The sequence below is a fragment of the Aotus nancymaae genome, unplaced genomic scaffold (genome assembly GCF_030222135.1).
Source record: "Aotus nancymaae isolate 86718 unplaced genomic scaffold, 86718_ANA_hifiasm-v0.15.2.pri h1tg000041l, whole genome shotgun sequence".
In the NCBI taxonomy this organism is placed as follows: Eukaryota; Metazoa; Chordata; class Mammalia; order Primates; family Aotidae; genus Aotus; species Aotus nancymaae.
In genome coordinates, this window is record NW_026988455.1 from 9,671,945 (window position 1) to 9,697,251 (window position 25,307).

The 25,307-nt window shown below is 35.8% G+C and overlaps 1 protein-coding gene and 1 non-coding gene across 15 annotated transcripts in view; both read right to left on the reverse strand.

Moving 5' to 3' along the window:
• Nucleotides 1-25,307, reverse strand: part of DENND4A (DENN domain containing 4A) — a 152,321-nt gene that overhangs the window by 24,446 nt on the left and 102,568 nt on the right. For all 14 annotated transcript variants that reach the window (XM_064361451.1, XM_064361447.1, XM_064361454.1 and 11 more), the window contains 4 exons: nucleotides 23,514-23,630; nucleotides 22,622-22,753; nucleotides 16,876-17,969; nucleotides 2,778-2,967 (listed from right to left, as the gene is read on the reverse strand). In XM_064361451.1, coding sequence (XP_064217521.1) covers nucleotides 2,778-2,967; nucleotides 16,876-17,969; nucleotides 22,622-22,753; nucleotides 23,514-23,630 — 1,533 coding nt within the window. The remainder of the gene's footprint in view (nucleotides 1-2,777; nucleotides 2,968-16,875; nucleotides 17,970-22,621; nucleotides 22,754-23,513; nucleotides 23,631-25,307) is intronic.
• Nucleotides 23,088-23,191, reverse strand: LOC135268723 (small nucleolar RNA U13). The gene has a single exon (XR_010337085.1). It is a non-coding gene; the product is annotated as a small nucleolar RNA U13 (small nucleolar RNA).

Here is a 25,307-nt window from a genome sequence, read left to right on the forward strand (position 1 = left end):
GTATAAATGCAGTTCTTCCCTTGCTGCTTCTTCCCAAAAACCTTCTGTAATCCCTCTGCTACAGCTAGTTCAAAATTGCTTCCCAATACTTTCTATTAGCCTTAACTAAGACAATCATTTACTGGAGCAGCCTACCTTTTGTATCTAATTGATCTACAGTACAAAATAAATATTCACTTTAATAAACATGAATCAGACTGTAAGTTTAGTGTTATTTGCTTAGACAACAAACTGTTCTTGTATGTTAGAAAAGAAGGAAGTAGGGTTAATCACCTAATTTCTTCATAAATATACAGCAAGAGGAAAAAAGCGGGAGAGGAAGGGGAATAACGACAAAAAAGAGTTAACAGACATATCAGCCAAATGCAAATGCATCTGGGACCCCTGTATGGGTCCCAGTTTGAATAAACCACCTATAAAATGAGCTTCATAACCATGAAAATCTGAAACTAAATATTTGACATATATGATAAATATTACTGAAAAGTATGATGGCATTATGATTATGTTTTCAAAAAACAAGTACTTCACAAAAGATACATACTATATGAGCCCATAAAATGTTCAAAAATGGCCAAGTTAATCTATGGTGTCAGAAGTTAAGATAATGTTTACCTGTACAGAAAGAAGTGACTAGACATGGGCATGAGAGACGGTTCTTGATACTGTGAATGCTGTTTCTTGAGCCGAGCTCTGGTTACACAGGTGTGCTCAATTTGTAAAATGTATTTACATTCATAAAAGTGTAGCTAGGTGTGGTGGTAGCTCATGCCTGTAATCCCAGCACTTTGGGAGGCCAACTCGGGAGGATCACTTGAGCTCAGGAGTTTGGAACCAGCCTGTACAACATAGTGAGATGCTGTCTCTACAAAAAATTAGCCGGGTGTGCTAGTGCACACCTGTAGTCCCATCTACTTGGGATGCTGAGGCTAGAGCATGGGAGAGCACGGTTGCAGTGAGCTGTGACTGTGCAACTGCACTCCAGCCTGAGCAACAGCATGAGACCCTATCTTTAAAAAAAAAAAAAGGACACATTATATGTTACACTTTAATAAATAGTTTAAAATAGATAACATAAGTCTTTTACTTTGGAGATACATATTGAAGTGTTTATGAATAAAATTATACATTGTCTGAGATTTGCTTAAAATAACTAATTGAGGAAGGTGAAAACATTGGCAGCAGAGGATAAAGATGAATAGATAAAGTAAGACTGGTTATTTGTTGATAATTATTGAAGTTGGGTGATGGATACATAGGGGTTTATTGTGCTGTTCCTTATACTTTTGTGTATGTTTGAAAATTTCCATAATAAAAGCTTTTTAAAAGACCAAAGAAACAACTGAAAAACCAATATTCTATTAGATCCATTCTTCATACCATTAACCAAAATAACCTTCTTTTTTAAATTTATTTTTATTTATTTTTATTTTTATTTTCAGAATAACTTTCATATAGATCAAATATCCAAATCAGAGGTAAAATCTTTATTTGTATTGCCCTGAGCTACAAGTGACTTTTACATTTAAAAAACTTGTTAAAAAAAAAGAAAAAAGAACATGTGACAGAGGTGTATGTGGCCTGCAAAACCTAAAATATTTACTACATAATGCTTTACAGTAAAAGTCTGCTGACTTCAGAAAATGTTATAAAGGAAACCAGATAAGTATCAAAAGAAACCACTAGTGGATTATTTTATACCTTAAGGAAAGAAAAACCTTTTCTAGCAACTCACAATCCAGAAGCAGTAAAGGGAAAGGCTGATAAATTTGATTACATATAATTTAAAACTTACATATGCCAAAAAAAAAACCCCAAAAAAAACAAACTTAGATAAACTACTTGCAACTTATATAAGTAACAAAGGATTAACTCCCTAATATAAAAAAAGCTACTAAAAACATTTTTTTTTTAAAAAAAGGACCAACAATTAAAATGCAGGCAAAGGACAGTCCACAGAAAAAGAAATGCAAATGGTCCTTAAACAGATTTTCAACTTCATTTATCAGAGAAATAGAAATGAAAACTAAACTGAAATATATTCCTCACCTATCAGATGGTAAATATCCAAGTGTGCCAACATATTTTGTTGACAAGACTGTGGGAAAATAGGTATTCTCATATACTGGCAGTGGGAATGCAAAATAGCCTGAGGAAGGGAACTTGGCAATATCACTTCAAGGAAGAATTCTGAAGTATCTTCCAAAGACACACTGGTAAAAATATAACATATATGCATTATGGCATTAGAAAAACTGGAAACTTAATGTTATTAGGGAAGTGGCTAAGATAAATTATGATACATCCACACATGATGTGTAACTATAGTTTTGTACTATGTACCTGAAAAAAATGAATGGGGAACATTGCTATGTGATGATATGGAATGGTCTTCAGAGTGTATTAAGTGACAAAAGCAATGGGCAGGAAAGTATTGACAGTATGTTACCTTTGAGCAAGAAGACAGGGAAGTAATAACAAAAAAAAATATGTGTATACCTATATTTATATTCTTAAAAAAGCAACAATGGAAGGATAAATCAAAAATGAAATAAAAATGGTTACTTCTAGGGATAGGGAGAAAACAGAATGAGGCAGTGGGGATGAAAGTTACACTTTTGTGAAAGTGCCTTGGTTTTATTGTTTTGACTTTTGAACTATAAAAATTATTTACAAAACTAAAAAACAAGATTAAGTCATAAAGAAAAAAGTGAAAGTGTCACAATTCAAACGAAACTACAAATCAAAAGCAGTATGACAGAGCTGTTTGGACAAACCTTCCAAGGAGGCAGAACTTTCCAGGCTTATTTGGCTGAGATCAATACCCTTAGTCCCTGAAGTGGCACTGGTCTCTTGAGAAGCAGCAGCTCCTTCCAACTCATGGCAGACATCTTCATCTGTTAAAGAGGTAGATTCAGAATCCTGGGCTCCCACTGAAGAAAGACTGGTACGATCAGAACTTTGATCCTAAGGACATAATTATAAGCTTAATTTCTTGTACATTTAAAGGTAATTAATTAAAAAGTCACTTCTAAAGCAGAAAAAAACACCTATCACCTAACTACCCAGATGATCAGCTGAACTAATATTACAACATCTAGAGGAAAAAAACAACCAATTTTACAAAGGCATGCTAATTTGGACAAATGTGCTGTGGTTCAATTTTTAAGAAATCATTTTTTAGTTATAGTTAAGTATATACTAATTAGTAACATAACCTTATTGGCTTTTAATCTCCATTTATTGATAATTTTCCTCTCTGACAAGGTATCACCCCAATATGAAACCACTAGAACTATGTTTTATTCTTTTCCATAGTAACCCATGTTTCAAAGATATATATATTTCTAGTTTTCATTTTTGAGAACACTGAAGTTAAAATTTTTTTGGATATATTAAAAGTACATGAGAAAATTTGGTAGCTATAGATTTTTATGCAAAAAAATTTTTAATACCTATAATTCCACTGCCCAGATAATAAAACCGACTTTACTACTCATGTGTGTGCATATTTTGTTATTTTTAATCATATAGGGCAAAAAAAATCTTTTTGAGAAAGAGTCTCACTTTGCAGTCTAGGCTGGAGTACAGTGGGCAATCTCAGCTAACTGCAGCCTCTGCCTCCCAGGCTCAACCAATCCTCCTGTCTCAGCCTCTAGAGTGGCTGGGATTATAGGTGGCTGCCACCATGCCTGCCTAACTTTTGTATTTTCATTAGAGACAGGATTTCACCATGCTGGCCAGGCTAGTCTTTACTCCTGACCTCAAGTGATCTACCTGCCTTGGCCTCCCAAAGTCCAGGGATTACAGGCATGAGCCACCATCCCTGGCCGCCGGGCTTTAACATTTTTTTGTAGCAAAATATTTTCATCCTTTAAGGGTTCCAAGGTCTGATCTTGCTAAGGAAATCTTTCTCCACTCCCGAATGAGAAAAAAATCTTTTTAATATTTGCACTTAAATATCTAATCCATCTAGGATTTTTTGTTGTTGTTGTTCAGTAAAGGGCAGGAATTTTTTCAAGTGGATAGCTAAGTGCACCAACACATTTATTTAATATCCTCATTTCCCACCGATCTTAAATGCTATTTTTTTCATATCCCAAACTTCTATATACATATACAGTTTTATTTCTGGACTTTTCTTCATTCCACTGGTCCATTTATCTGTTTTTCATTGATTAGCAAACTGTTTTAATTATAGTTTTAGCATTAGTTTTGTTAGTTTTAGTATTTTAGAGAGCAGCTCATATCTTTTTTTTTTAAAGACAGCATTTTGGTCTGAAGCCCAGGCTGGAGTGCAGTGGCACAATCTCGACTCACTGCAACCTCTGCCTCCTGGTTTCAAGCAATTCTCGAGCCTCAGCCTCCCAAATAGCTGGGATTACAGGCGCCTGCCACCACACCCAGCTAATTTTTGTATTTGTAGTAGAGACAGGGTTTTACCATGTTGGCCAGGCTGGTCCTGAACTCCTGACCTTAAGTGATCTGCCTGCCTCAGACTCCCAAAATGCTGGGATTATAGGCGTGAGCCACTGCACCTGGCCTCATACTTTTTTCAGAATTTTCTTGATTATTCTCATGCATCTTCTCTATTGATTTTAAAGCAGCTAATTATGATTTGTATTTTTTAGTCACTGGGTATTTGGTTTGCCTTGTATTTTAATTAGACTACCCTAATTTGGTAAAAACTGAAACCTTTACAAGACTGAATCCATCAGTAAATTATGTCCCTCAGTAAAGTACTATAGTTTTATTCATGTACTATATACTTGATGTTATGTTTACTTCTAGACATTTTATGTTTGTGTTCTAGTGAATTAGCTCATATTTTTCGTTACTTTTCTAACTGGCTATTATTATGTCCAGGAAAGCTGTTTTACAAATGTTTTTGTTGTTTCTAGCCACCTTACAGTTCAGTTTTTTCAGTGGTGGTAGATAACTTCATTTATGAGAATATCAAGTTTTATTAAATTATTTTACAACATTTTTATCTATTTTTTTTTTAGACAGTTTGACTATGTCATTGAGGCTGGAGTGCAGTGGTGTGATCATGGCTCACTACAGCATCAATTTCCCAGGCTCAGGTGATCCTCCCACCTCAGCCTTCCAAGTAACTGGGACCACAAGCGCACACCACCATGCCTGGCTAATTTTCTGTATTTTTAGTAGAGACAGGGTTTTGCCATGTTGCCCAGGCTGGTCTTGAACTCCTAAACTCAAGCCATATACCTGCCTCACCTCCCAAAGTACTGGGATTACAGGCATGAGCCACCAGGCCCAGCCTTTCTCTCTCACTTCTTTTCCTTGCCTTCTGGTATCAGAAGTGCTTGGACGGGGAACAGGAAGAGAACGTACAGGGCAACTAAACAAAGGAAGGTTTTACTTTGGTTGGTGGGTACTTCAGTATATTTTAAGTAGAGTGGGGCTTCCTAAAAAAACAAAATCTAAGCTAATTATAAAATTTTGGAATTACTTTTAATCCTACTTTCTTTCTCATCTCAATGGCTATCCTTGGTATCTCTCCTTTACTCTTAGTACTTACAAATTTCATACCTTTGTGAGCTGGAGTATTCCATTTTCACAACTACTCCTGTAAGAGAAAAAACAATGCCTACCTAACTATTCCTTAAGTAGTCTTTTAATTTAATTACCTGGCTGTTTAATTTTATATGTCTGCCTGCTCACCTGGGCTTCATTCACTAAGAACAGTCCTCATCTTAGTAGCTGATCTCTCTTATGACTACTTTGGAGGCCACACTTTCTGTATTTAGGCATTTCCATCAATTCAGTTTCATTTGCTTTCTCATTTTCAGAAAGGTATGAAAATTTCTCATCTCCTGATGGCATACTTTTCTTTTTTCATTGTTTCGATTGATTTATTATATTCTCCTATTTTTCTGTCACTTTAATGGGATTTTGAGGAGGTGGGAATACAGATGTGTATTTTAACATCCTGAGTCAGAGGTCTTGTTGCTATTTATGCATAAAAGAATTAGCGTAAAAAATAAGTCAAATAGTTGATTTTTTCGAACTAAAATGTAGATTATGCATGTTTGAGTAGAAGATGATAGAATGATTTTACATTGGGAGACATTAAATTCTTTATACACAGAAAAATTAATGAGACTAAATTTCATTGAGTATAGCAACAATAACCACTTATTTAGTGCCTTCAATGATGGCATTATACAGATATACCTTGGAGGCATGGCAGGTTCAGTTCCAGACCACTCCAACAAAGCAAATGTTGCAATAAAGCAAATCACACAAACTTATTTCCTAGTGCATATAAAAGTTGTTTACACTATACTGAAGTCTACTGTACAACAGTATGTCTACAAAATGTATATAAATTTTAATGTACCTTATTACTAAAAATTGCTAACAATCATGTGAACCCTCAGCAAGTTGTAATCTTTTTGCTAGTAGAGGGTTTTGCCTGGATGTTGATGGCTGCTGACTGAATAGGGTGGTGGCTGCTGAAGGTTGAGTGGCTGTGGTAATTTCTTAAAAGAGGACAACAATGAAGTTTGCTGCATTAACTGACTCTTCTTTTCAAGAAAGATTTCTCTGTAGAATGTGATGCTGTTTGACAACTTTCTTCGCTCCTCCCTAAGAAGCAATTCCTCATCCCTGCAAGTTTTATTACGTGATTGCAGCAATTAAGTCACATCTTCAAGGCTCCACTTCTAGTTTGGTTTTTTTTTTTTTTTTTTTTTTTTTTTTTTTGCTATTTTCACCATATCTGCAGTTAATTCCTTCACTGAAGTCTTGAACCCCTCAAAATCATCCTTGAGGATTGGAATCTACTTCTTCCAAACTCTAGTCAATGTTGCTATTTTCATCTCCTCCTATGAATTATGAATGCTGTAAATAGCATCTAGAATAGAGAATCCTTTCCAGAAGTCTTCAACTTACTTTGCCCAGATCCATCACAGGAATCACTACCTATGGCAGCTATAACTTTATGAAATGTATTTCTTAAATAATAAGTTAAAAGTAAAAATTACTCCTTGATCAATGGGCTGCAGAGTAAATACTAGCACAAAAACAATAACTCTCCTTGACATTTCTTTTTTCATCATTCAACTTGCCTCCTTGACATTTCTTTTCTTTTTTTTTTTTTTTGAGATGGGTCTCATTCTGCCAGCCAGGTTGGAGTACAGCTATCTTGGACCAATGCAACCTCTGCCTCCCAGATTCAAGTGATTCTCTCATCTCCACTTCCTGAGTAGCTGGGACCACAGGTGTGTGCCACCACACTTGGCTAATTTTTTGTACAGACAGGGTTCTGCCATGTTGCCCAGGCTGGTCTCAAATTCCTGAGCTCAAGGGATCTGCCTGCCTCAGCCTTCCAAAGTGTTGGGATTACAGGCATAAGCCACTGAGCCTGACGACTGTTTGACTTTTCTATTGGAGCTCTTAGGTGACTAGGTGCATTGTCAAAGAACAGTAATATTTTGAAATAAATATTATTTTCTGAGCAGTAGGTCTCAACAATGGGCTTAAAATATTCAGTAAACCATGCTGTAAACAGATGTGCTGTCATCCAGGCTTTGTTGTTTCATTTACAGAGCAGAGTAGATTTAACAAATTCTAGGATTTTCAGAATGGCAAATGAGCATTGGCTTAACTTAACATCATCAGGTATCCTAGCCCCTAACAAGAGAGTAAGCCTGTCCTCTGAAGCCAGGCACTGACTTTTCCTATCTCGCCATCAAAGTCCTAGATGGCCATCTTCTTCTAATACAGGGCTGTTTCATCCTCACTGAAAATGTGTTGTTTAGTGTAGCCACCTTCATCAGTGACCTTACATAGATCTTGTGGATAATTAGCTACCATCTTCTATATTAGCCATTGCTGCTTCATCCTGCACTTTCATGTTACAGAGACAGCTTCTTTATTTAAACCTCATGAACCAACCTCTGCTAGCTTCAAACTTTTCTTCTGCAGCTTACTCAGCTTTCTCAGACTTCATGGAAATGAAGAGAGTTAGGGCCTTGCTCTGGATTAGGATTTGGCCTAAGGGACTACTGTGGCTGATTTCATCTATCCAGACCACTCAAACTTTTTCCTTTTTGGCAATAACACTGTTTTGCTGTCTTATCACTCATGTTCACTTTTAATTGTCCTTCAAGAACTTTCCCTTTGCATTCACAACTTGGCTGTTTGGTGAGGGAGACCTCACTTTCGGCCTTTCCTGGCTTTTGGCACGCCTTTCTCACTAAGCTTAATAATTTCTAGCTTTTGATTTAAAGTGAAAAACGTGACTCTTCTTTTCATGTGAACACTTAGAGGTCACTTGTAGGGTTATTAATTGGCCTAATTTCAATATTGTTGTATCTCAAGGAATAGGAAGGCCTGAGGACAGTGAGAGAGTCAAGAGAATGGCCATTTGGTGGACAGTCAGAAATCACACATTTATCGATTAAGTTTACCATCTTATATGGGAACAGTTCATGGTGTCTCAAAACTATTACAACAACATCATCAAGGATCATTGATCACAAGTCACCGTAACAGATATAATAATGAAAAAGTCTGAAATTTGCAAGAATTACCAAAATGTGACACAGAGACATGAAGCAAGCATGTGCTGTTGGAAAACGATACCAATTGACTTGCTCAACACAGGGTTGCCACAAACCTTCAATTCGTAAAAAGCATAACATCTGTGTAGTGCAGTAAAGCAAAGTGCAATAAAATGAGTCATGCCTATGCTAGGCGTTAAAAATATTATTTTAATCTTTAAGTGGGATCTGATATTAGTGATTGTGTTCTCTTTTTCTAGATGAGTCTAGCCAGCAGTGTTTAAATTTTGTTGTTACTTTTCAAGAATCAGCTTTTGGTTTTATTGATATTCTTTCCATCTTTTCTGTTTTACTGATTTCTGCTCCATTTTTATTACCTCCTTCTTCCTACTTAATTTGAGCTTACTTTGTTCTTTTTTTCTAGTTTAAGGTAGAACCATAAATCATTAATTTTAAATGACTTCTAATACAGCATTTAAAGCTATAAGTTAACCTCTAAGCACCTCTTAGTTGTATGCCACAAATTTTTATGTATTTTTGTTCATTCCAGTCAAACATTATTCTAATTTCCTTTATGATTTTACCTTTGATTCAAATTATTTGGAAGTGTGTTCATGTTTTTCTTGATCCTTACTGATTCTTAGTGAATTCTATTGTGGTCAAAAACATGCTTGATTTAAAAAAAAAAAACACCTTATTGGGGTATAATTTTCATGTCATAACATTCACTCAAAGTAGGTCTACAATTCAATAATCTATATAGTAAATTACCAAGTTTTAGAACGTTTCTAATTTTAGAACATTTTTACCTCCCTAGTAAGATACCTTATACCCATTTACAGTTAATGTCCATTGCCTTCCTAGCACCAGGCAACCACTAATATACTGTGTCTACAGATTTGCCTTTCCTGGACATTTCATATCCATGGATTCACATGCTATTTTTTGGTCTTTTAAATCTGGCTTAATCCACTTAAAATAAACATGTATTTAGATTCATCAATTTTTTAAGGCATGTAGCAGTATACATTCTTTTGTATTGCTCAATAATATTCCACAGTATAACACATTTTACCTATTTTCCAGTTGATGGAAATTTGGGTTGTTTCCACTTTTTAGTTGTTATAAAAAATGTTATGAATTTTCACATACAAATCTTTGTGTAGGTTATGTTTTCATTTCTCTTGGGTAGATTATTTAGAGTGAAACTGTTGGGTTATATGTTAAATTAATGCGTAGCTTTTAAAGAAGCTGCCAAATTGTTTTCCAAAGCGGATGTACCATTTTACATTCCCACCAAAAAAAATGAGAATTCCCATTTTTCCACATCCTCTCCATTCATCATTTTCTTTTGGATTATAGCTATTCTTTAGTGGGTGTGAAATGGTATGTCATTGTGGCTTCAAATGCAATTAACACCTAGTAACTAATGATGTTGAGCATGTTTCATGTGCTTTTCAGCTATTTGCATCTCTTCTTTGGTGAAATATCTATTTAGATCTTCTACCTCCTTTTTACTTGGGTTGTTTATCTTACTATTGAGCTGTGTGAGTTGCTTGTATATTATGGATTCAAGTCCTTTACGAGATACAGAATTTGCATATCTTTTCTCCAGTCTGTGGCTTTTCATTTTCTTACATTTTCATTTTTGTAGCACAAAATTCTTGAATTTTGATAATGCCTAGCTTATCAATTTTTCCTTTTTTAGACTATGTTTCTGGTATCATGTCTAAGAATTATTGGCTTAATTCAAAGTCTTAAAGATTTTCTTCCAAATTTATTTTGTTTTTGAGATGGAGTTTCACTCTTGTTGCCCAAGCTGAAGTGCAATGGCACAATCTTGGCTCACTGCAACCTCCGCCTCCCAAGTTCAAGCAATTCTCCTACCTCAGCCTCCCAAGTAGCTGGGATTACAGGCACGTGCCACCACGCCTGGCTAATTTTTTGTATTTTTAGTAGAAACAGGGTTTCACCATGTTAGCCAGGCTGGTCTTGAAGTCCTGACCTCAGGTGATCTGCCCATCTCAAGCTTCCAAAGTTCTAGGATTACAGGCATGAGCCACTGTGCCCAATATTTTTATAGTGTGTTAGCTCTTACATTAGACATGTTATCCATTTTGTGTTAATGTTTGTATATAAGTTGAGTGTCTAAGTTCACCTACAGTCATCCCTCAGTATCCATAGGGGGTTGGTATTTGCATATGACCTATGCACATCCTCTTGTATACGTTAAATCATCTATAGTTTACTTGTAATACCTAATACAATGTTAATGCTATCTATGTAAATAGTTATACTGTATTGTTTTATTTGTATTTATTTATTTATTTATTTATTTAATGAATGAGAGGTTCTCATATTGCCCAGCTTGACCTTGAACGCATAGCCTCGCCTCCTCAAGTGCCAGGACAACTGGCCGGAGCCACCGCGGCTCCCTATTTGTATTTATTTATTTTTAGAATTTTCAATCCGTGGTTGGTTGAATCCATGGATGCAGAACTTGCAGATACTGAAGGGTGATTGTTATTTGCATGCAGATATCCAATTATCTCAGCACCATTTTTTGACAAAAACTATCATTTCCCAATTGAACTGCCTGGGCATCTTTGCTGAAATTTAAATGACCATAAATATAAGAGTTTATTTCTGGAGTCTAAATTTTATTCCCTATCTATGGATCTTTGTTTATGCTAGCAGCATACTGTCTTGATAGCTGTAGCTTTGTAGTAAATTCTGAAATTGGGAAGTGTGAGCCCTCCAACTTTTTCTTTTTCCAAATTGTTTTGGCTATTCTGGGTCCTTTTTTTCCCCCCCCCCCATATTAATTTTAGGATCAGCTGGTCAATTTCTACAAAATCCTGCTGGAATTTTAATAGGGACAATTTTGATATATATTTAGATACCAATGTGGGGAGTGTTGCAGCTTAACAATACTGAGTCTTCAATTCCATGAACATGGAATGTCTCTCCATTTATTTAAATCTCCTTTAAAATCCCTCAGTAATGTTCTGTAACTCTTGAAATATACTTTGATTTGAATCCTTTTCAACTGACTGAGATTTTAATAGCCAAACATAGTTTATCTTGATGACTGTACTGTATACACTTGAAAAGAATATATATTTTGGCTGGGCATGGTGGCTCACGCCTGTAATCCTAGCACTTTGGGAGGCTGAGGCAGGTGAATCATGAGGTCAGGAGTTTGAGACCAGCCTGACCAACATGGTGAAACACCATCTCCACTAAAAAATAAAAAAATTAGCCAGGTGTGGTGGCATGTGCCTGTAGTCCCCACTAGTCAGGAGGCTGAGGCAGGAGAATTGCTTGAACCCAGGAGGCAGAGGTTGCAGTGAGCAGAGATTGCGCCACTGTACTCTAACCTGGGCAACAGAGCGAGACTGTCTCAAAAAATAAAGTAATAAAAATAAAAATCATGAGGCCAGCTAGGCGCAGTACCTCATGCCTGTAATCCCAGTACTGGGAAGCCAAGGTGGGTAGATCACCTAAGGTCAGCAGTTCGAGACCAGCTTGGCTGATATGGTGAAACCCCATCTCTATTTAAAAAAAAAAAAATTTTAGCTGGGTATGGTGGCAGGTGCCTGTAGTCCCAGCTACTCAGGAGGCTGAGACAGAAGAATTGCTTGAACCCAGCAGGCAGAGGTTGCAGTGAGCCGAGATGGCACCACTGCACTCCAGCCTGGGTGACACAGTGAGACTCTGTCTCAAAAAAAAAAAAAAAAAGTGTATTTTGTAGTTGTTAAGTGAATAGTCTATAAATGTCAATTATATAAAAGTAGCTGATTCTGTTGCTGAGATTTATCTTGACCAATTTTTGTTAGCTCTTCTATCAAATGAGAGTTTTAAAATTTCCTACTAAAATCTAGAATGCCCCTTAATTCTATCAATTATTGTGTCATTGTTTTGAGGCTCTGTGATTTAGCGAATATATATAGATAATTGTGGTGTCTTCCTGATGAACTGCTTCTTATCATCATTATTTTTCAGAGACAGAGTCTTGTTATGCTGCCCTGGCTGGCCCAGAACTCCTGGACTCAAACAATCCAGTCCTCCCACCTCAATCTCCCAAGTAGCTGGAACTACAGGCACATACCATCACATCCAACTCCCCATCATTATGAAATCAGTCTGTTGCTCAGGTTTGAGTGCAGTGGCACAATCACAGGTCACTACAGCCTTGAACTTCTGGGCTCAAGCAACTCTCCTGCCTCAGCCTCTTGAGTAGCTAGGACTACAGGTTTGCGCCACCATGGCCACTAGTTAAAAAAAAAAAAAAAAAAAGTACAAACAAGGTGTTGCTATGTTAGCCAGGCTGGTCTCAAACTCCTGGCTCAAGCAATCCTTCTGCTTGGCCTTCCAGAGAGCTGGGACTACAAGCATGAGCTACTGTGCTGAGCCTAATGTCTGCCTTTTAACTGAGGTGTTTAGATTGTTATCATTTAATTATTGATATGGTTAGATCTAGTCTTCTATTTCTCTGTTCTCCTTTTCTTGGCTTCTTCAAGATTCCCTGTCCTCTGTAAGACTATTTGAATATTTTTATTGGCTCTTTGGCTACATCTCATTGTATTTTTGAAGTCAGTACTCCAGGGATTACAATATACATGTCTAATCATTGAAAGTCTACTTAGAGTTAGTTTTATATCATTTCATATTTAACAATATAACTATAATGAAGATCTGTGGAGAAAGTTCCTTTACTACTGAAGTTCACTACTGTCAAACATCTACACATATTGAAAATTCCATGAGATAATGTTACTATTTTTGTTTAGACAATTACAGGGTTTTTTTTTGTAGTTTAGGAGGCCAAAAATTAATCTTTTCTATTAACCAGCTATTTACCATTTATTTTACACTTCTTTTATTCCTGAAGATCCAGGTTTCTCTTTGGTATAATTTTTCTTCAGTCTAAAGAACTTCCTTCAGCATATCTTACAGAGAAATTTCACTGCTCATGAATTCCTTTCTTTTATCTGAAAATGTCTTTATTTCACCTTGACCCCTGAAGAATATTTTCACTGGATATAGAATTCTGAGTTGACAAGTCTTTTCTTTCTACACGTTAAAGGTACCATTCCACTAAATTCTTCCCTCCAAGGATTGTAATGAAAAATGCATGGGTAAATTCAAATCTTTATTCCTCCATAGGTAATATATACTTTTTTGTTAATAGCTTTCAATGTATTTTTTTTTTTATCAGCCATTTTCTTGTTAGTGGCTGGATATCTCTGATTTTCAGCAGTTTACTTTTGATGTGTGCAGGTGTGATTTTGAGTTTATTCTGTCTGTAATTTGCTGAGTCTCTTGTATCTATAAATCTGTATATTTTACCAGTTTTAGAGGTTTCAGCCATTATTTCTTCAAATCTTCAAAGATCTTTTTTTTTTTTTGAGACAAAGTCTCGCTCTGTTGCCAGGCTGGAGTGCAGTGGTGCGATATCGGCTCACTGCAACCTCCGCCTCCCAGGTTCAAGCAATTCTACTGCCTCAGCCTCCCAAGTAGCTGGGGCTACAGGTGCGCACCACCACACCCAGCTAATTTTTGTATTTTTTAGTAGAGATGGGGTTTCACCATGTCGGCCAGGATGGTCTCAATCTCCTGACCTCGTGATCCACCCACCTCGGCCTCTCAAAGTGCTGGGATTAAAGGCATGAGCCACTGCGCCTGGCCTCAAATATCTCTTCTAACAAAATCTCTCTCTTCAATTCTTCTGGAACTCATTATCTATATTTTATTTGTTCTTTTGATATTATCACACAAGTCCCTGAGACTATGTTTAGTTTAGTTTTGTTTTTTTGAGATGGAGCCTCACTCTGTCACCAACAGGCTGGAGTGCAGTGGCGCAATCTTGGCTCACTGCAACCCCCGACTCCCAGGTTCAAGTGATTCTCCTTCCTCAGCCTCCCGAGTAGCTGGAACTACAGCCATGTGCCATCATGCCTGGCTAATTTTGTATTTTTAGTAGAGACAGGGTTTCTCCATGTTGGTCAGGCTGGTCTCAAACTCCCAACCTCAGGTGATCCACCCACCTCAGCCTCCCAAAGTGCTGTCATTACAGGCATGAGCCACAATGGCCTGCCCTTTCTGATTAATTTCTATTACTCTTCACTGACTAGTTATAAAATTTGTTTTAATAATTTCTATTTCTTGCTAGAATTTATTTTAATTTATTTCAAATGTGTTTTCCTTTACCTAAAGGAACTAGTTATGGTAGCTGCTTTAAAGTTTCTCCCTGATACTTCCAACATTTGAGTCATTATGGAGTTGTCTTTTCCTTGAGAATTGGCCACATTTTCCTGGTACTTTATATCAAGTAATTTGGGATTTTATCTTGGACACTGAATATTATGTTATGTAGACTGGGTACTGTCATAATACTTCAGAGATTGTTGATGCCTTTGTTTCAGCAGGCAATCAAGTTATATTCCGACGATAATTTGTGTTTTACTTTTTCTAGGCAGTGAACTTTCGGTTCAGTTACTTAAGCCTTTTCTATTCCAGTTTACATCTGTCCCAAGACTGTGGTTAAGGGGTAGGCTGAAACTTGTATGGGATTCCCCTCAAACTTTCGCACAAAGAGGCCTCTTTCTCAGGCTTCTCTGTTCAGGAAATAAGGGGTTTCTCTTGAAGTTTTATCTGCCAGAGATGCCATGCCATGATGCAGCTGTCCTTGGGGAAAAGATGCATGAGAAAAGAAAACTGATAAACTCATTTCTGTGTGGGTCTCTCCCCAGAATCTGCCTGCTTTTATTTTTCAGAATCCTTAGTTGTTTTTTAATTTTGTCTGGTTTTTAAACTGTAATCAGTGGGAAGGATTGGCTGTGATGGCCTTATGTTACCACAGTGGAACCAGTATTCTCACTCCAATTTCTAAAAAATATTTTTGTTCGGTATAGAAAAATACGTTGACAGTTAATTTTCTTTCAGCACTTTAAAGATATCTTTCCAGTGTCTTCTGACATCATAGTTTCTCTTCAGAAGGCCACTGCTCCTTTGCAAATAATGTATCTCTTTTCTTTGGCTCAAGATTTTTGCTTTTTATTTCATTTTCAGTTCTAAAATTTACATTTGATTATTTTTAATACATTCTGATTAACTGGCGAAACTTTCCATCTTTACAGCTATTTTTAATATCTTTTCCTTTATATTCTTGAACATATTATAATTATTACAAAGTCCCTTGTTAATTAAAACATCCAGATCACTCGAAGGTCTCTTTCCATTAACTGCTTTCTTCTGTTTTTTAGTTATATTCCTGTCTCTTGGCATAGTTATTTTTAATTGAGTGATAGACATTGTGTATTAAAAACTGCAAGGATTCCAGATGATGTTTCATTCCTCCAAAAAAGGTACAATCTTTTCTCGCTGATAGAATAAAAGCTGATTATTTTAACGAAATCACGATGACCTGAGTCAAATCTAGGTTTTATTTTTGGTCGGGCTTAGTCTACATCTGGTTTGCCAATGTTCCTAAGGCATAGCTCTGTAAGTATTCCAACTGAGGCCCTCTCTGGCAGCTCCTGAACTCTAGCTCTTACAAGTCCAGCACCATGAAACTGCTGAGAGCTTGACTTCTCAGAAATGTTCTACTTACCCTTCTCATGCAGTATTAAGTATTTGGAAAATGTCTTGAGGGAAAAAAAATCTTCAGTGTATTTGAGGCCCATAACGTCTTCAATTTTGTCTCTCTAACCCACAAAGTCCCAAAAGTTCTGGTAAGGGAAGGCCTAGATTTACAACCTAGTGCTTCATGCTCAAAATTAGCAAATACTCTCAGGAAGAAAGTGGCTCTAGAACTTCAGTTCACCTCTCTAGAATCCTGCCTCTCTGCTTTCTAGTTGCTCTAGCAGTTCTCTGATGACTTTAAACAGATACTTCCTCTATTTCATCTAGCTTTTTGCTCTTAGGGGAAGGTATGCAAGTCTATCCTAAGTTACTCCATCCTAACCAGAAGGGCAAATCATATGCCTGACTGGTAATTTTTGAGGGCATACTGGACACATTGTCTGGAAAAAAAAATCTGCATCTTGAAGGAAATATTGAAATTCAGTAAGTACTTTCAAATAACACTAATTCTTACTCCAGCTACAAATCACTGTCTTTCAAAACTGAACTACAAATATAACCTTAATAAGATTTTTTTTCTTTTGAAGTTATTATTCCAGTTCAAATTCGGATTCTTATAAAACTTACACACTCCATGAGTCATTTTTATAAAGCTATGTTTAGGAAGAATAGTTAAAACAAGCAAGGGGCTTTTCGTGGTGATGGGTGTGTGTGTGTGTGTGTGACAGTAAAAGTAGCAAATACTAACCAAACTTACCTTAGATGATGTGGTATACATGGTGAATCTTGAATACCATTTGCTTGCTTTCTCTGCAACTCCTTTTCCAGCAGTGAACATACTGTTCCTTAGAACATCTAGTTTAGGTACTAGTAGTGTATCTAAGTTAAATGAAGGTGATGAGTGGATTAATGTATCCCGAGATTCTTCCCTAAATGGGCAAGTAGGTGAGAAGGCTGGAGAAGACCAAAGTCTATCTCTTGGTTTCTCCTCACTTTTTGTGTAACTTTTAGATTTGGTAAGTCTCACTGGCTTAGGAGAATTAGGAGGCAGACTAGATCTTCTGCATGCCTTGACCAATGTTGGACTTTTCTTATTTAATTTATCATCACATGCCCGTTGTAAATCAATGCTTGGCGTACGACTTGTCAAAGGACTGCTCATATTATTCATATACATCACAATTTCTTCAGCTAAATCACGCCTAGCAGATGGTGTTGAAATGCTTTTGCTATCATCTTCATCCTCCTCCTCTTCTTCTTTTTGCTGTTCAGTCTCAGCAACCAAAAGAGAGAGGGGATCAAATCCTGTTGCAACATCAGTTTTTTCAAAAGGTTTTATTGAAAAGCTGCTGTTCATACGCTGAATTCTCTTGGGATTTTGTGTGGCAATACATCCTGCTTTTGATCCATCTGTTTCACTGTCTAAGTCTTCTAAGTCAAAAATAACAGGTGAATCCATTTTATCTGCCAAATAGTTAGAACCATCAAAAGGTGTATCATCATCACTAGATTCCTTTTCTAAACTGTCTCTTTTTGATCTTAAAGATGGCTTCCCAATATCAAGCGTATTTGGTCTTGTCCTTTTTGAGATAACATTTGAAAGAATTTTTGCATCGGCTCCCAATTTTTCAACTATATCTCCAGGGGTTGCTTCCTGGTTAATTCTATTGAGCATAAATCCCATCAGTACCCCTCCACTAAGATTACGGTTTCTATTTCCCCAGACCACTTGCTGCTGCAAATTAGTTTCATTGTCACTTTTATGTCTTTTCCTGAAGCATCTACTTTGAATGTTTCCTGTGTCATTTGTATCCTCAAGAGATGATATTAAGAGCAGTTCAGGTGTGCTTTCTGAAAAATAAACAAAGTGCTTTTAGCCATGAAAATATAATAGTAAATATAAATCATCTTAAATATTTAAAATTCTAGTGATAAAAATGATAATAACAAGCACTCACTGAGTGTCTGCTATTTGACAGATACTCTACTAGACACTTTACTTATATTACATTTACTTATAAACATTCTAACATCCTTATGAGTTGAGAAAAAAGAGAACACTCAGAGAGATTAATTATCTAGCTGAGTCCTTAAGAGACAGAACTGGGATTCAAATTCAGACTTGTCCAATTATAAAGGGTATGCTCCTAGACATTAGAATGCACTGCTTTTTAAAAATGTTATCAATTAAGATTTATATTTAATAATGAATTTACATTAATTCCACTAAATAAATTACAATGGTTTTACAATTGTGGTTGTACTAGATGACCTTGAGATTCTAAGTCTTTTTTTTGTTTTTTTTTTTTAAATTTAATTGGTAGACACAGGGTCTCACCATGTTGCCCAAGTTGGTCTTGAACTGCTGGGCTCAAGATATTCTTCTGCTTTGGCTTCCCAAAGTGCTAGGATTATAGGCGTGAGCCACCATGCCCAGCCAAAATTGTGAATCTTCTCCTTATTAAAATGAAAAAGAAAAACATCCAAAACACGAAACAAAATGGAACTATGTTAACTTTATCCATAAATAGTTTTTTTAAAAAAAAACTCCAAATCCTTATAACTATAAATGTGGCTAATTTTACCTTTGCTTAACATACTGACTGCAAGTTCATACCAGTCAAATGTTAACGGCCACTTCACATTATTTGAAAACACTGTTCACTGCTTTCTACCAAATTATTTAGATAATACTAAAAGTAGAAATCTAGATTTTTGATCACTTTAATTGTTCTTACTATATGTGGGAGTCCTCTAAAGCATTAGTCTAGGTATAGTATCGTCAACTATTCTTCTTATGTGCTTTATTCACAGAATTAGCTCACTATAGCCAGACAAGTATTAAAAATGTACCTTTTCTTGCCACATGATATATGCAAATGGCAGGGCAAGAGATAAGAGAGAATACTAGAGGTCATAAAAGCTGACATCTACTATTACTTAATAGTATATACCACTAACAAGAAAAATGACATATCAGAGAGGCACAGTTTATTCTTTTTTTCATCAGCTTATGATTGAGGACATGAGAAATAAAAAACATACTTTCTTCTGATATTCTGGGAAATGTTCTGCTTGACAGTTTAAATATTACTAAAGACCTGGAGGAATCTTATAACCAAAAGATAATACTCTGGAATTGCATCTAAATAGATGTACAATGGTTCCTTTGCAGAGTCAGTGATATGCTATGACCTGAAGACAAAGTTTGTTATCAGACTTTACCAGAGGTTTGCAAACTATACCCATGAGTCAAATCTAGCCTGAGGCCTGTTTATGTAGTCTCAAACAGTTTCTACATTTGCAAAGGGTTGTAAAAATCATGCACCCAGAAAAACAGGTAAGAGAGATTGTATGTGCCCTACAAGGCCTGAAATATTTACTATCCAGCCTTTTATAAAAAAGTTTGCCTGATCCTAAGTTTACACACATGCTAAATTCTACGAGCTAGGCTGGATGCTGCATGCCTCTAACACAAAGACTGCAAACTATTTAACTTCCTTGGGCTAGATGGCTCTATGAAATAATTCTGGCCAGCGATATTAAGGTATAGTTTGTGAGGGTTTTTGGAAAAACTTTCCTGACAAAAGAAATAGATATGGCTGGTGTTTCCCTTCCCATTCTTTTTGCCTTGATTGGATAGGTGATGTGTGGTAACTAGCGGTGGCCATATTGTAATCATGATTAGGTAAAAAGAATGGATGGCAAAGCCCTTGAACCAACATCTAGAGCAATTGCTTACCTCTGAATTTCCTATTTGAGAAAAATAAACCACAAATTCTTTAAGCACAGTATTTATTAATCATATATTCTGAGACTTAAAGCTGAACACATGCCTAGCTGATATACTAGCCTTTTCTCAGATCTTTGAACACGCTGTAGGATTCCTTTCTACCAAACAGCCTTTAGACATGCTTCCCTCTGCTTGGAATGCACCCTCTCAATTCCTCCTTTCTGACCCCACTTTCATTTATTTTCCACTCATATTTGAAATTTAAGCTCAAAAATGATAATGCTGAAGGAAGTCTTCCCTGACTAAAGACCCCAACCCTAGGACATATCTAGGTTCTCAGAGCAATTCACTGTCCTTCTTCACTGTCCTTCTGTACTTAGTCTAAGAGCACTTTCACATTTACTTGATTAATGTCTTCCCATCCCTTCTACCTGCTTTCTCCATGAAGGCAGGATCCATGTTTATTTTTTGTTTCTTATTATATCTCCAGTAGCACCTGGCATATAGTAGAATCTAAAAGAATATTTACTGAATGAATACTGTCTATTAGGCAGTAACTGCAGCCAATAAACCAACCTGGAATATAATATGTTATATTCACACCTATAATCCCAACACTTTGGGAGACCGGGGCAGGTGGATTGCCTGAGGTTGGGAATTTGAGACAAGCTTGGCCTACATGGTGAAACTCCGTCTATACTAGAAATACAAAAATTAGCCAGGTGTGGTGGTGCATGCCTGTAATCCTAGCTACTAGGGAGGCTGAGACATGAGAACCTGGGAGGTGGAGGTTGCAGTGAGCCAAGATTGCACCACTGTACTCCAGCCTGTGCAACAGAGTAAGACTCTGTCCCCAAAAAAAAAAAAAATCAAGATGACCGTTAGAGTGATCAGTTTATTTCAAAATCTAATCAAACATAAAAATATATCTCTATTCTACTCCCATATATATACACATATATACATATACAAGGGTGTCCAATGATATAAGTAAAATATTCATATATTGTACTGCAAAACATAAATGAACTTGAAAAATGCTTCAAATCCTAGTATATACATGTATATAATAAGTAGTCCTATATATCCCATATATGGTCTTTGGCAGCATTAATAAACCCATAGTACTTAACAGATGAGAGTTTTCAAGCCAAAAGCATCAAGGATAAATAACTTTACTTCACACCAAAGAAATCTACTCTAGACTTTTATAAAATTCACTTGTTCAGCATACAGGGTAATTGAAAGCCAGATGATTAACCAGATGCTTATTATTCTGACAAAATGTCAAGATCAAAGGATGGTTTACACTCATATTTAAATAAAAATATTAAATGCAGATCTTCAGAGGAGGACAAGCATGGACAGAAATGAAAGAATAAAATAAAGATCAAAGGCAATTTATTAAGAGTTATAATTAGAAAATTAGTTACAAAGGACTAAATGGTTGTGAAACAACTCCATGATATTGATGAAAATTTTTTTAATGTTTACATTATAACAATTATCTAACAAAGAAATGCAAAATAAGAGTTATAGGTCATCTTTTTTTTGTTTGCTTGATAGATAAGAGTAGGGTTCCACAAACTTTTTCTATAAAGAACTAAAAAGTAAATACTGTAGTCTTTGCAGGCCACATGGTCTCTGTCACAACTACTCAACTCTGCTGTTAACAATGCAAAAACAGCCACAGACAATGTGTAAATGAATGAGCATGTCTGTTCCCACAACTTTATTTATGAAAACTGAAGTTTGAATTTCATAAAATTTTCATGTGTCTCACAGTATTAGTCTTCTTTGTTTATTTTCTGACAATTTAAAACTATAAAAACCATTAGAGCTTGGTTAGCTTGTGGGCTAGTACAATAATAGGCTTCAGGCCAAATTTGGTTCTTGCGCCTTAGTTTGCCTACTCCTGAACTAGAGGCATATCTAACTGTGTTGCAAAAAAACCAAACACAATTGCACCAAGGTCATTTAAAAACAGAGATATTTCAGCCTTGACAGCACATGTTCTTCAATATTTTTTATATTACAACATCAGGCAAATTTAAGCTAATACAAAAAAAATGTTATAAGGTAATCACACTATTAACACTAAAAACTCCGAATCCTAAGTCTATTTAATCCCCTAAAAATGGTTTCGTAAAAAACTTGAGGCCAAATATTATTCTACTTCTAATCTGACTTTTCCACTAACTATTGATCATTTATGTGACCTGCCAATCACTGAAGTATGCCTTAGTTTTCTCATCTTTAAAATAGTGCTAATATCCCCTCTGATAGAAGCATTGCTATATTTTACATTAATATATCTAATATAAAATAATATATACATTTTCTTATATTAAGACTTTGAAAAGAAAAATCATTGGGTATTGTTACTTAAACTATCTGAAGGATTATCCTTTTGCCTCTGGAAAAACAGGAATAATATGAAAACTAATAAACCATATACTTCATTTGAAACTTAGCTAGGTGTATGGTACCCTCAGATTCATCACTTCTCCTGATTCCACTTTCCCCTTCCAAAGAGTCCCAACAGTCTAAACTCAAAAGATAGTATGAAAGCTGGAGGTTTGCCCCTATGCCTTGTTACAATACAAGCTTGAACACAGCACGTTATAAAATATAGAACTCAAGTTACTAAGCTATACCATGAGAGACTGAACAAAATAATTTTTAAAATAACCTTGGAAAATTAAGACTATTAAAAAATAAGTATTCACTAATCATGCAGATACAATTTATTCTTCACATAACAACTTACCCATGCTTTCTCCTGATATTTTATCAGCACTGTTGTTACTTGTACCAGTGAGACGAACGATACTGGAAGAACTTTGATAACCGAGCTTAGGAAGGCAATCTGCACTTCCTTTTGCACTCTCACTCTCTGACACTGTAAAGATGAAAATGAAAATGCTAATAAAGTAAAATCTATATACATTGTAGGAGGTATCAAGATAAGTTTTCAGTTCTATATATTTTTGTTTGAAAACAGGTGATAAGAAAATGTTGAACACCTCTATATCTGTTTGTCAACCACGAATAAGTGATTTCACTTATTCGAGGCCTCAAAGTATAGATCAAACTACTGAATACTGATCATGCATAAGGTCCATGCACAAATTTTATATTTCCTCTTTGACTGTAAAGGAATGTTTTTGGTAGAGTGGGGAAGGAGGTAAATATAATCACAATCCTTAACAAACTTTAGTTTTTTCTTTCTTTTGGGTCTAACAGGTAATGTGCTGATGTCATAACAAGGTTCAAGGGTGGCACATCTCACAAACATGCAGGAACACCCAATCATCATGCTCATGAACTACAAAAGGATCACAAGCTTTAAAATATTGTTAAATCTCAGAAAAAAATACTGTTTCAAGAAATGTATATATACTTCTACTAAATACATGTACTTTGGGAGTTACATAGCATTCATTCTAACGGTATTTGATTTGGGGAGTGCTTTGCCACCAAGACTATATTCTTCATACATAAAGCTTTTGTATGAGAGTATGTGGTGGCTGAGAGGCTATGTAATGAAAGAAATAGTTATAATGGGAAAACGGAAAGTAAAATCAGTACTTTCATAAAATCACTTCCATTTTCTATGAATATAAGTTCACAATTTTATACAATATTGACTTAATACCTACAGGAACTACAATCACTCCCTTTTTTATCTTTTTCTTCTTGAATGTCTTCAGTAGATGTATCCCCTCTTCTAACTTCATCTTTAGATAATGAATTATATCCAAGATCAGACTGGCCACCTGGTAAAACAAAAGGAAAAAAAAAAAAGAAACAAAACTCTATCATAAACTTCTTTAGTGAGTACAACTGGAATTAGGATCAACATACTAGTGTTTGAATTTTCTTATAAATTTTTTTCTGGATAACTTCCAATTTAAAGTATTATTTTGTTAGCTACCCCTTCCATCATCTCTATTAATATAAGAAAGAGGCGATCTTGAAATAATTTACTCTCTCAGCTCCACACTGTAGTCAAAAGTAACTATGTACATTCATACTACTATACGAGCTCCAAAAGACACAGATGAACCAGACATTCTTTATACAAGTCCATGACCTTTCTAGTTGAAAGTCTGAGTTTCAACTAAGCAAGAGAAGAGAAATCTGTAGAGAATTTATAACAGAACATTCACACATAGACCATTAGAGCTAAATGTCTAAATGGTTTTACTAAAACATTGAATTTCTTCAAATTTACTGATAGGTAATTAATGTATAAATACATGGGAAAGAGATAAATATCTACTGTTAAATATATTGCTAAGAAAAGCAAAAGGGGCTAGGCACAGTGGTTCACGCCTCTAATCCCAACACTTTGGGTGGCTGAGGCAGGCATATCACTTGAGCCCAGGAGTTTGAGACGAGCCTGGATAACACAGTGAGACCTCATCTCTACAAAAATTAAAAAATAAAAAAATTAGCCAGGTAAGTTGGCATACACCTATAGTCCCAGCTACTTGGGAGGCTGATGTGGGAGGATCACTTGAGCTCAGGAGTTCAAGGCTGCAGTGAACTATGATTGCACCTCTGCACTCCAGCCTGGGCAACAGTGTGAGACTCTATCTCAAAGAAAGGAAAAAGGTCTATCAATATTTAAAAAAAAAACTTCTACTACATTGTTTTGCTAAAGAGGCTCTGTATCATTTTTAGAAAATTGTTTTCACCAGATTAGTCTCAAAAGATAAGGTTTTGAATCCTAGTTCTCTATTTTAGGAGACATGTGATTTTAAGTAACAATATAACTTTTTGTTTGGATTTCAAGTTCCCAAATTTGTAAAACACAAGGTTATTATAACATGAGACTATATATGAAAAACAGTTTTATAAACTTGTAAAGCACTCTCTAATGAAATTATATTAAGTATCACTAGGTATTTACTTCTTTAATACCTTTGTTATGATTTTGAGATTTTATATTTTCTAATCAAACTTCAGGTCCATTTCTAAAGAAACTAGAAACAGAAAAATCTGAGAATGATCTTGATGAAATTCACACTTTTATTAAGTTTTGCACTATTTTAAGATAGACTCTTTTTTTTTTTTTTTTTTTTTTTGAGACAGAGTCTCACTAGTTGCCCAGGCTGGAGTGCAGTGGCATGATCTTGGCTCACTACAACCTCCACCTCCTGAGTTCAAGCAATTCTCGTGCCTACACCTCCCACGTAGCTGGGATTATAGGAATGCCCCACCATGCCTAGTTAATTTTTGCATTTTTAGTAGAGATGGGGTTTTGCCATGTTGGCCAGGCTGGTCTCGAACTCCTGGCCTCAAGTGACCCACTTGCCTTGGCCTCCCAAAATGCTGGAATTACAAGTGCAAGCCACCGCACCAGACCTAAGATAGCTTTTTTAAAAGCCAAAGTAAACAGATAAGATTTCTTCATTTTTAAGAGATAATGCCAAAGGATAACTATTATA